Genomic DNA, 12,625 nt, shown 5'->3' on the forward strand with positions numbered 1-12,625 from the left:
TAAGGGAAGGGATAAAGGAGGGAGTGAAAGAAACGAGGAAGAAATAGGTGCCGTAGTGGAGGGCTCCGGAATAATTTCGACCACCTGCGGATCTTTAGCGTGCACTGATATCGCGCAGCACACAGGCTAATTAGCATTTCGTTCCATCGAAACGCAGCCGCCATGGTCGGGTTCGAACACGGGATCTCCGGATCAGTAGCCGAGCGCCCTAACCACTGAGCTTACGCGGCCAGGAAGGGGCAGTTGGGCAAATTAATGATTGGTCGCGAAAGGTTGCTGGAAAGAGCTTCATGGATCGCACTGCTCCCACCGGTGGCAGCACCTGCCAACGCAGGGCACTGACGCATCGTTTAACCGCTGCACCACTGCGCCAGGAGTGGTATGACGACTCCCGGGTATCAGTGATTGCAAATTAGGGAGTGTCCAATTCTGCATATATTGCCATTAACCAATTAGATATCGCATCATACCCTTAAGCTGGAGCTTAAGTGCCCCTCCAATGCTATCCGCTTGCCTCCTACTACTGGTCTTGCAGTCGTGTTGTTACTCGTCTGTTACTTTCGTGTGTGCGCTCGTCGATGCTAGCAAAGAAGAACTGCCAAGAGAGAGAATGAACAGCGAACACCGACGCAGATGCAAACGAAGCCGAAGGTTCCGCCCAGAATGTGCATTTTACATTTCAGCCAACATGAAAATCGGGTGCTTGTTAAAATCTGGCAATTGCAGTATATAAAAGCAAATGAAAGTATTTTTATCACAATAGGGCCTACTTTTTTCGGTAACTACTGCTTCTGTGCATTTTGCCTAGTAAGGTTCGCATCAAAAGGTACACCGCCGTAAAATTAGTCTCAATAAAGGTTGTGGCAGATTCCTCTGCTTGTAATGCTTCTTCTGCAAAGCGGCATTCGGTGAAGTTTCCTTTATAACGAACATTAAAAGGCAAAAGACCATACAGATTCCGCATTTGGAAGTTCTTGGCCGATTCTAGAATGCCAAGAGCAAAACAAGAAAATTTCTTATCAGGAGCAATTTATTATTATTATTATTACCAGCAGTTTTGTTTTTTTCGGGTTGCCTGCTCATTAACACAGTCACGTGAATAGGATTGGAACAATGTCTCGTGTTTAGGGCGAAGGTTTAATTCCCCGAAAAAAAAAGAAAATTTTCTCTTGGGGATTCAGAAGCGATAAAAAAGCAGAAAGGAGGCGAAAGCACCGGTGGTTTTCAGTCGCAGTTTCGAGACCTCCGAGACAGCAATCCTCGGTCCTTGCGACACGGTTGAGAGCTCCTTATCCTCTAAGGTCTAACGCACCTTATCCCCAATCTGCTTGGTGAGCGTAGACTTCTCCTACGCGCAGCCTACTAAGATGTGCGCCATGAAACTGCCTGAAGACGACTCCATCCCCACGAGCAAAATCGCGAAGGCTCCCTTTATATGGCTAATCGAGAATTTTTCCTTCTGCTGGGGGCGTCTCGGACAAGAAATAGCTGGCTCCAAATTTCAGTCGCACGGTTCTTGGTACCTGGCTTTCCGCACTGGCCCCGCCGCGGTGGCTCAGTGGTTAGAGCGCTCGACTACTGATCCGGAGTTCCCGGGTTCGAACCCGACCGCGGCGGCTGTGTTTTTACGGAGGAAAAACGCTAAGGCGCCCGTGTGCTGTGCGATGTCAGTGCACGTTAAAGATCCCCAGGTCGTCGAAATTATTCCGGAGCCCTCCACTACGGCACCTCTCTCTTCCTTTCTTCTTTCACTCCCTCCTTTACCCTTCCCTTACGGCGCGGTTCAGGTGTCCAACGATATATGAGACAGATACTGCGCCATTTCCTTTCCCCCAAAAAACCAATTATTATTCCGCACTGGAGAAGATGGTAACGACGATGACCGTGAGTGCCAGTTCTTGTCTTTTTTTCTCCACCACGAGGATAGCCAAAACATGACTGCAGAAGCAACGTTCTGTGTCGTCGACGTGAAGAACAATGATGCTCTCAAGAGCACCACGACTGTACTAACGTTCGCGGACGGGATAGCGACCAGCGGATTTTTGGGCACCATAACCAGAAGCGCTCTGCAAAGTGAAGCTGCGCATCTTATGAATGGAGACTCGCTTACAATACGCTGCTATCGGACTCTCGTTGACTACTCCGACGAGCACACAGAACGACACAGGACCACTGTGAGTGTCACAGACTGCCGTTTCTCCGAAGACTTGGGCTGGCTCCTGGACAGTGGCAGCGGCGCCGACGTCACTGTAAATGTGGGCGACGGCAGGTATAGTGTGTACAAGGCGATACTGGCGTCCCGGTCACCAGTTTTTCGAGCCATGTTCCAGCACGACATGCTCGAGAACCTGCAAGGGCATGTCTTCGTGACAGACATCGAGTACGAAGTGTTTGGAGAAATGCTCCGCTTCATCTACACTGGACGTTCACCGAACCTCGACAACATGGCGCACGCCCTCATGGTGGCGGCTGACAAGTACGGCTTGCTGACTCTGCGGGACGAGTGTGAAGACGCCCTCATCCGAAACCTCAGCTTCGAGAGTACGGCGTTCAGTCTCATCGTCGGCGACAAGCTCAACGCTACCATTCTGCGCCGGAGCTCCCTGAATTTTATTTGTGCCAACCTGTGCGAAGTGATGAAGACGGACGGATGGTGCACACTGGTGGACTACCACATAGATCTGGTGTTGGATGTCATTATAATAATAATAATAATAATAATAATAGTTGGATTTGGGGGAAAGGAAATGGCGCAGTATTTGTCTCATAGATCGTTGGACACCTGAACCGCGCCGTAAGGGAAGAGATAAAGGAGGGAGTGAAAGAAGAAAGGAAAAAGAGGTGCCGTAGTGGAGGGCTCCGGAATAATTTCGACCACCTGGAGATCTTTAACGTGCACTGACATCGCACAGCACACGAGCGCCTTAGCGTTTTTCTCCATAAAAACGCAGCCGCCGCGGTCGGGTTCGAACCGGGAAACTCCGTATCAGTAGTCGAGCGCCTTCCCGAATCTTGCGAGGACACCATAGAGCCGCCTACCAAACGACGGAGACTGTACGAGAGACGCTAAGATGAATATGTCCGATTGTCATAGCTATACGCATTGTATAAGACACTGCAACACCACGGACAAGCAAACGTGTGGTTCTGGAATAACAATAATAATAATTGGTTTTGGGGGGAAAGGAAATGGCGCAGAATCTGTCTCATATATCGTTGGACACCTGAACCGCGCCGTAAGGGAAGGGATAAAGGAGGGAGTGCAAGAAGAAAGGAAGAGGAGGTGCCGTAGTGGAGGGCTCCGGAATAAATTCGACCACCTGGGGATCTTTAACGTGCACTGACATCGCACAGCGCACGTTAATGATCCCCAGGTAGTCGAAAATATTCCGGAGCTGGAATTTCAAGAATTTTCTGGTCATGACATTTACCCTGCCACAGAACTCCTAAACTTTAATTCTGCAGTGTGGTTTGGTTTCATAGAAGGAGTCAAGCAGTGCACTGTGCAGATTGCTTTGCCATGCATATCGTTCTTAGCCTGCCACTGTGTTAAGTACTGTGGACATTTGCTTGTAAGCAAAATTATTAGAACATGAAAAATATGGTAAAAGAAAATAAAAATACAAAATCAAACGAAGAGGTCTGGCGCACCAGCGGCTGTTCAATATTTGTCAGAGACGAAAGGCTCACGGGTCTGGACAAAAATATATTCCCATTAAATTACATCGTACTCGTTCTCACTTTCGCTTTCATGCCATGTAATCAAAACTGATAACCACGCATTTATATTTCCGATTCGCGATTTTATGCAATTAAAGCTGTTGGTGTGCATTAAGAATGTCGCATTCAAGAAACTAGATCATTAGCGCCGCAATGCCTGGTCACTTCAGGCACGTCATGCTATTTAGATGATTTTACATGAACGGTAAATAAGCTACGCATATCTCCTTTAAGGCAGAGCGGAACAATTAGAAATCTTGTAAACGTGTCTGTGCGTCTACAAACGCATTTTCATTCTTACTTCTGAGGGACCGTGTGCTCAGATTTTGTATCGTGCTATTAGTTTTACAGGCCGATTGTTCCCGTGAAATGGTACAAAAAGCAATCTCGTGTGAAACTCGTCACGGCACGTCTTTCTTCCTTTCTCCTTGTACTCCCTCCTTTATTCCTTCCCTCTTCTCTTAGTGCGCGGTTCGGATGTCTAGCGAGATATGTGAGACAGTTACCGCACCATTCCCTGTCCTCAAAAACGAATTTTCATTTTCGATTTTATTCGTGGTTGTGGAACACAAAATGCGCCTCTGTGCTGTACGATGTCAGCACAGATTCCCGGGGGTCGAAATTCCTCTTGAGCTCTCGCTGCTGCAGCGTATGAGCTCGCACCCGCGCTCACGAATGGGCGCGGCGCTGCTCGAGTATGAGCAATTGACCCAAGGTCCACCCCCCTACGGCTCCTGCGCGCCCTGGCCTGCTGCCTCGGAGGTACAGCGAGAGATCGTCGGCATCGCGGGAAAGCGGAGCACACCCCTCTGCGCTGTGCAGCAGCTGGCCAGAGCCGTCATACACGAGGAGCTCCAGGACCATCTCCTCGTGTACACCGACGGCTCAGTGGCCCGCGACAACTGCTCCCTTGCTGCGGCGGCCACCATCCCCGCCCTGCGACTGCACAGCCAGCAACACGCAACCTTCCTGGGCTCCTCCACCACGGCGGAGTTGATGGGGATCCGGCTCGGGCTGGACCTGCTGCTCACCCTCGGCCCTCCGCCGCCCAGGAGTGCTCTGCTGTGCGACTCCCGCGCCGCCCTCAGCCGCCTGCAATCTAACGGCCGCGGTACCCCACTAGTGCGGGAAATTCGCTCGCGCATCGAGCGCCTCGCGCAGAGAGGTTGTGCCGTGCGTGCACAGTGGGTGCCCGGTCACTGCGGCATCGCCGGCAACGAAGAAGCTGACGACCTCGCGACCGCTGCACACCAACTACCTGCCAGCGATCTGCCCCTTGCGCTGGAGGACGTGCGTGCGGCCTTTCACGACCATCTCCGAAAGCAGCACCCCGACCCACGCATAGCGGGAGGTGAGCGCATCGACAGTGTCACCGGCTGTCGCGCACTTACACGGTCGCAACGTGCAATGATCCTCCGCGCGCGCATTGGCTGCGTGTGGCCCGGGGAACGACGGGTGCGGCACGGAATCGCGATGAGTGATGTGTGTGACGGATGCGGTGCAGTGGAAACACTAGAACATCTGCTCCTTCGCTGCTCCGCGTTCGCCGATGCTCGTCGCGATATGCTCGCGGCCTATAGTGCGCAGGGCATACTACCAGACTCCATCAAGACGCTATTGTGGCCGCAGGGCAGTGCGCGCACTCGTGAGCGAACTTTGGTGAGCCTCTGTGCATTCCTCGAACACACGGGCTTGACGTCCCGTCTGTTCTCCGTCAGGTAGTTCCACGCAGTGACCGAACGCTCCGCGAGTTCTACCTTGAACGATTAATAACTGGACGCCCCACTCCAGTTGTAACCTACACAGTGCTGTGCGCGTGTGTGATTTAATTCCTCTAAACTGAACTAATCACGCGCACAACCTGGACACATTACTTAATGTGTAAATAGTTTGTACATATTACTTCTCCCCCTGTCCTCTATTCCTGTCCCCTCACCTCTTTCATTTCATTTCTTCATTCTGCCTGCTATCCTTTATTTCCGCTGCCCCAGCTCAGGTGCTTCAGTATCGATGGCAGATGCCGGGGCTAGCAAAAATCTTTTCCTTCCTTTTTACTATTATTTTTAATAAAACCACTACCACCACCACCAGCTCACCACAATTGCACTGCTTTTTCTTTTTCTTTCTCTTCTTTCACTCCCACCTTCCCCTCCCTCACGGTTGGCTCGTGGTGCATAACAACTGAGGCAGTTACTGCTCCTTTTCTTTTTCCCTCTAGAACAATTTTCTCCACTGCTCTGCACCTATGGGAATATCCTTGCGCTTTCGACAGGTGGTCGGAACTTTCCAGAGACCTGCACTACGGCACCTCTTTCTTCATTTCTTCTTTCACTCCCTCCTCTATATCTTCCCTTACGGCGCAGTTCGGGTGTTCACTGAGATATGTGAGGCAGTTACTGCGTCATTTCCTTTCCTGAAAAAACTTTTTTATTTATTTAGATGAACCCACCCTTTTTATTTATTTAAGCATCCTCCTCATCTCTGATATAATATTTTTTATGCCCTGAGGCAATAAACATCGCTTGAAAAAAAAACATTTTTCTTGTCAACACGAAAGCGCGCGCGAAAGGAATCACGGGACACCTAAAGGAAGAGGAAGTTCGAGAGCACGTGACCACTTTTTGATCTGATGTCGTGGCATTCCACCCAAGCAGTCTGGCCTACGACATCAGTCCAGGAAGACGCCACTGTGTTCGGACCATGTCGCAGGCTAGTACCCCGTACCACATTCTTCAGAATGCACATGAGGGGACTCATTGAAGGGCCGGCAACAATCCGGATCACTTTTGGTAATTACGTGCAGCGATATCTACCTGCAGGTGCTTTCTGAGACATCTGCCCCGGCCCTGGATGTACTCGTCATCCTACAAGGTGAGGACAACTGTGCCCTTCTTACAACGCGAAATAATCCAATGTTCTGCGACAACGAGGCCGGGTAGGCCTCTCTCTGCCGCATTTTCTCGTTTTCCTCGGCGTTCAAAGCGTTCGCCATGCATTGAATATAGATCCGGCACTCAACGCGCGTCGCAGCTGTAGCTTCTTCGACGCGCTTTGTGCGTTCAAAGACTTCTAGTCACATTACGAGACGGGAAGCCGGTGATTGCGTGTTCGACTTCCTCTGTCACACGCGCGTCGGCGGGAGTTATTCTTTCGAGGGTCCGCGACTATCACATAACGCAATGGCTTTTTTGGTTCCATGTGCTGAAGGCGCCGGCGACTGAAATTCGAACAATGGTGTCCACCTTAAAGCCATTGCAGCCTCATGGACCAGCATCCGTGTCTAGGTCTAGGACTGAAAACAATTTACACGCGTCTCTTGAAAAAAATTACAAAAATTCCCTGCGGTTCAACTAATGCTAAACCTGGTTAGAGGGCGAAAGCTGTGGTGTACTGGGCAAGCAGACGCGGCTTGGCGTCTGTAACATTGAGTGCGTTCCGCACACTATAGGCAGCGCGCCCACCCTACCACAGTGGCATGCGGCAGCGGCTTGGCGTCTGTAACGTTGAGAGCGTTCCGCACGCTGCATAGGTACCCGCCAAGGTCACACGGTGGTTAAGGCGCTCGTGTACTGATCCAGAGTACCGGGGTTCGAAACTGTCCGCGGCGGCCTTGCTTCGATGGAGATGGTGGTAGTGGTTTTTTTTATTAAAATAATAGTAAAAAGGAAGGAAAAGATTTTTGCTCGCCCCGGCATCTGCCATCGATACTGAAGCACCTGAGCTGGGGCAGCGGAAATAAAGGATAGCAGGCATGATGGAGAGATTAGATGAAAGGGGTGAGAGGACAGGAACAGAGGAAAGGGGGAGAAGTAATATATGCAAATTACTTACACAATTACAAATGTGTCCAGGGGCGCGATTACGGATCAGTCTCAAAAAACTGTCTCAATATTGAGACAGTGACGTCAAAATGACGACACCGAGAAATGCCGACCGCCGAATCGGCCAATGCGGAGCAAGGAGGCGGTGGGCTCCGCCCCGAAACCACTAATCGCACGACAAGGGACCGTAGACTAATGTTTTGCAGTAAAAACGCAGTGAATAAAAACGAGTAATGTTTTATTTTGCTAAGTAACTGTATTTCAAACCCAACAGCACCAAGCAAAAGAACCAGTGTTTTCATTTTTGCAATTAAGTTTGCTGTTCAGTCACTTTTTTTGCCGCGAAGGTGTGCTGTCAGCGGTATAGCGTGAACATGTTAGTCTGAAAATGAACAAAAACGCAATGAAGAAAACAAGCAATGTGTTATTTTGGTAGTAAACTGTGTTGCAATCTCAACAACACGAGGGAAAATTAGAAGAATTCTCAGTTTTGCAATTAAATTTGCTGCAGGTTAACTTCCCTTGCCATGAAAGCGCGCTGGCAGTGGTATCGCGTGAACATGGCGGCCTGCAAGAAAACAGCTGATTCCATGGCTAGTTCCTGTTTTTTCGCGTGTCGTCTAAAATCAAGGTACTTTGCGGATGTTTTAAGTGCGCCGAAAAATCTGATTGAAGGTAGTGAATGCTACGGGCCTGCCGAGATCAACTTACAAGCAGCGCTCGGCTCGAAAATCGACGAAGACAACTTTAGTCTTTGTTCTCGGTCGGCGCCTATCGATCACCGAGTGACGTGTGGTTCTGTTTATTTTCTTTAGAAAATACCAGAAAACCATGAATCATCACATAGAAGCAACTGCCGACAGACAGGTGCAGCTGCTGATAGCTTGCAATCTCGGTGCGGGAAATGAGAGCCGACACGGCCTGCCTCTGTGGCAGCACTCTTCTGCCTCGTAACCAAGTGTTGCCGCCCACATCGGGCTAAGCACTTGATGTTCCGTTTGTATTTTTGTAGCTCCGTTTGGTTTATGTTCAGTTGTTGCCGTAGTTTCTTTTTTTTTCCTGTGCAAGATGCAGAAATTGTGATGTTTGTGCTCCACTTTGTTTAGAGAGAAAGGAAGCACTTGACTTGATAACTTTGCTATTGTCACCGAGGAGAGAACGAGCTTGTTCCATTAACGTTATTTACTGATCATGTAGTAGATCCAGGGTCAACCAGGAAAGTAGTAGTTTGCTTGTATAGAGGCTAATTGCAACTGGGCAGAAAGTTGAGCAAGTTTGTTCATGTTTGCTGGTACACAGCGCTTGAATTGCATATGATCCAGGGCAGTGAGGTAGGTAGGACAGGGCAGTGGTGTGTAATATTGTATTTTGCTCAGCAGGCGGAGTGATGTTGGTATAACTGGGTTTGGTGAGGGCAGTGTTTGAAGGGCTTTAAATACTTTGCATAGCTTCTAACATGCACTTCCTTTCAGGTCGGAAGACCACTTGTTTTCTTTTTTTTTAAATTATGGTCCATCATATCTGAGACACCCTGTATACAGGCCACTCCAGTTTGAAAGGGAACAGCCAGTTGAAAATGACTAGGACATTAAATACCTAGGCGAAAAGTAGCTTGAAAGCAGTTGCACTTATCACACATATTATATGATAGCACAAGGAGCTTGTCCGGCCATTCGGCATTGTCACCGTCTCGTGTCATCATGGACAAGACTTCATAGCCCTGTGTTACGCAAACCAAGCTAGGTGTCAGTTATGGGGCGATAACCGAGTGCTCAAAATTTCCCATAATGGAGCTGACTGTATATTCTTACAGCTGTAGAGCATTTCCAGTAACGGTGTTGCAGATTTGTGATTGTAAACTAACCTCTAATCACACACCATCTCCTTGGTGATGTGTCTGTGATGTTTACACATCTTTGTCTATCAGTGAAGATGTTCTAGTCATTCAGCAGTCATTGTAGCCACTGCACCTTACAATCTTTATTATGCATTGTTGTACAGCGGTTTCCTTGCAGTAGGTACAGCTTTTAGCACAGAGCGAAACCCCTAGCCACACACCATTACGCTAAAAGCTTAGCTTTGGTATTTACACTACTTATATGTGCCAAAATGTTTTGTAGTCCGGAAAATGCATCATGTACACTGTACTATGCCATATTTATTGTACAGGTAGCCTCTGTATGAAAGAAAACATGCACTTTGAACTCAATTTTTCAGACTTTTTTCTTAACTGCACTCAGAAATGCCATACGGTAATTGTACATCAAGGTAAAGTATGCTTGTATGTACACTGCCTTTTCTGCAATAGAAACACTCGTGTCAAATGCTGTGCCTAAAAAAATAAACGCGCTTACTGAATGTATGATGCAATAAAAAACAGCTTTTTGATTCCAACAAGCATCACAAATATTTCATGCCTTATTCCAGCACTACACGTTTGGTTCATGCATGTTCGTCACACAGGTAATGACCACAGGCACTCCACCAAGCTGGAAGGAGACAGCAGAGAAGGGGCAGGTGGGCTAACATAAGCATTGACAAAAGAGAGTTCAAAATGATGCTTTTCAGAAATTGGGCGAGCTGCTTCAACACCTTTTCCGTCTTCAGGAAGAGACTGTGCAACACGCTGCTGAGGGACTGGAAGATATACTAGCAAACACACTGAAAATGAAGTGGCAGCCGGTGGGGGGCACTTGTTTGTCACTGCTGGCTTCTCGCTGCACACAGGTTGGCCAAGGGCACAACCACATCACACAATTGCTCACACACTTGCAGATGTGTGTTGTGCAATGACACAAGGAAATGACAGTGGCAACAGGGGAAGAGTGCCTGATATGACTCTCTATGCCAGCATGGTGAGTCGTCTCTGGACGCTAGATTTTCCATCGCAACTGCCGCTGCACCATCCCTCGGTACGCCTTCCTCTGGAGACGGGTCGTCCTAGAGAGGCCAAAAGTACAGCACCGCATGCTCTTCTCAGGAGGCAGGTGAGGAGAGATCCCGTCTGTACGAGGCAGCCACCATTTAGAGGTGGCCCGTTGTTATCTGGGTCAGAGGCAGTGTCGCCTGCACCCTCTGCTGATATGGGCACATCCAAACAGAGGCTGTGAAGTGCAGCACGTGCAGTGATGATGCGCACTGTCTACTTCCACTGGCACTGGTGCATCCGGTGCCCTTGAAAGCAACGGAAGCAGCTCTTCAGCACACCAATACAGCGCTCAGCCACAAATTGTGTGAAAGCATGTGGCGTGTTGTACAGGCCTTCTGCTGAGTCAGGTCTGTAATGTCGTGCAACTGGTGCAGGCAGCCATGGCTCCAGTGGGTAGACATAGTCTCCTGCATAACAAAAAATGATGCGGCTAAGCATGTCCTTTCTCAGTGATCTCAACAGCATTACAGGACACTCTGCTATACAGTAGAAGACTCACGCCAAGTAGCCCACATCCAGGCTTTGCTGAATATGACATTCAAGAGCATACATACATGCAGGATTTAGATGTATAAGTGAGCACTACTGTAAGGTCAGTCTTTTACCACCATATTCATATAAATGATGCGCTATGATTGCCTACAAAACACAAGCGCTGTCAGGTGCATTTTGCTTTGGTTTCTTCAACAGGAAAGGCTATGCATTTCAACAATGTAATATGTGTCCTGTGTTTCTGCTGCAATTATATTTAACAAAAGGAAAGGGTGGCAATACATTGTATCATACTGTAAAGTGTCTGCATTTGTGTAAGTGTCCAGACTGATTCTTGTAGCTTTAGCAGATCCGGCCAAATGCATAGTGCTGGAGCTCAATAGATGTGACTGAGTTCGCCCGACGGGTGACGCGGCTATTTTACTGCTTACCCAGAAAAAAAAATCACCGTCGTCCAGCAGGCCTTCCTCCGCCTCGGAATGCCGCCAGACAAACGCGTCGCGGAAGGATCCGGGTCAGCGCGAGTCCACGGCCAGGATGCACATGTTCGCGCCACAGATCTGAGAAAAAACAAGCACAGCCCGTACTCACTCTCGCTGCCGAGGCCCGCACTTGTAGCTCATGCACTTGTAGCACTTGAACTCATGCGGTCAAAAACAGTGGCCGAGGTATACTCACTATTACGTCCGCAGCGTAGAACCGCTTGCGGCTCGTTCGCAGCACTGCCCCCAGACTCCTTGATAGTGATGAGTGCCCAATCGACACACCCGACGACGCCGGAGACGCTGCCGCGGCGAACGTTTAGGCAAAGGACGCCCTCCTTCGCCGCCGCCTTCTCCTCGGGTCTCCTCGGAAAGCAAACACCCCCCTTCTGTTACCCAACGTTGACATTGGTCTCCGCTGCCCGCCGCAAAGGCTTGTTCACAGTCGGTTGGGCTGCGCCGACATTTTCTTCATTTCCAACGGCGCCTTGAAACCCACCGGAGGCGAAGAAGCGCAGCGCGCACAGCACCTGCCGCTCCACTGACAGCGCACTCAACCGCGCACTTCCCAGTTCAACGGCGAGTTCGTCGCACAGACACTGCGCAGTCTCCTCGAAATAACTCTCCCGCGCGTCAAAGTCGTCTTCATGCACCCTCCGACACCGTTGCTCGCGCGGTCACCCGCGTATACGACGATGTAAACAGCCGCCATTTTCTGTCTGAAACGTGTTGATACTACTTTTTCCAGTCTCAAAAAATCGTCTCAATCTGCCCGCATAATTAGATGGCCAACGTCACCACTTCTGCGCCATTTACGACGTCAGTCAGTGACGAAAAAAATCAAAATGGCCGCCGACCAATAGGAGAGAGGCAAATGATATACTTTTTGAGACAATTTCGATTGAGACTGATCCGTAATCGCGCCCCAGTTGTGCGCGGGATTATTTCATTTTAGAGGAATTTAAAACACACGTGCACAGCAGTGTGTTGGCTACAACTGGAGTGGGGCGTCCAGTTATTAACCGTTTAAGGCAGAACTCGCGAAGCGTTCGGTCACTGCGTGTAACTAATTGACAGAAAACAGACGGGACGTCAAGCCCGTGTGTTCGAGTAATGCACAGAGGCTCAACACAGTTCGCTCACGCGTGCGCGCACTGCCCTCCTGCCGCAATAGCGTCTCG

At 49.4% G+C, this 12,625-nt stretch overlaps 1 protein-coding gene and 1 long non-coding RNA gene across 2 annotated transcripts; one reads left to right on the forward strand and one right to left on the reverse strand.

Annotated features, from left to right (window-relative positions):
* The first annotated feature begins 1,934 nt into the window (after positions 1-1,934).
* On the forward strand, positions 1,935-6,659 carry LOC144102733 (speckle-type POZ protein-like). Its single transcript, XM_077635919.1, has 2 exons — positions 1,935-2,684; positions 6,540-6,659. The coding sequence occupies exons 1-2, from the start codon at positions 1,935-1,937 to the stop codon at positions 6,657-6,659; spliced, it is 870 nt and encodes a 289-aa protein (XP_077492045.1).
* A 2,747-nt stretch (positions 6,660-9,406) lies between these two features.
* LOC144100672 (uncharacterized) lies at positions 9,407-12,127 on the reverse strand. The gene is made up of 3 exons (XR_013307789.1): positions 11,641-12,127; positions 11,394-11,522; positions 9,407-10,877 (listed from the first exon to the last, which is right to left on the reverse strand). It is a non-coding gene; the product is annotated as an uncharacterized LOC144100672 (long non-coding RNA).
* Between the last annotated feature and the right edge of the window lie 498 nt (positions 12,128-12,625).

Source organism: Amblyomma americanum, chromosome 8 (genome assembly GCF_052857255.1).
Source record: "Amblyomma americanum isolate KBUSLIRL-KWMA chromosome 8, ASM5285725v1, whole genome shotgun sequence".
Classification (NCBI taxonomy): domain Eukaryota; kingdom Metazoa; phylum Arthropoda; class Arachnida; order Ixodida; family Ixodidae; genus Amblyomma; species Amblyomma americanum.

Bases quoted from the DNA above. Each gene is read 5' to 3' on its own strand.
- LOC144102733 (XM_077635919.1), top strand. From the start codon at position 1,935: ATGACTGCAGAAGCAACGTTCTGTGTCGTCGACGTGAAGAACAATGAT. The intron at 2,685-6,539 runs GTGTTGGATGTC...ATCTACCTGCAG, and splicing joins TGGACTACCACATAGATCTG to GTGCTTTCTGAGACATCTGC.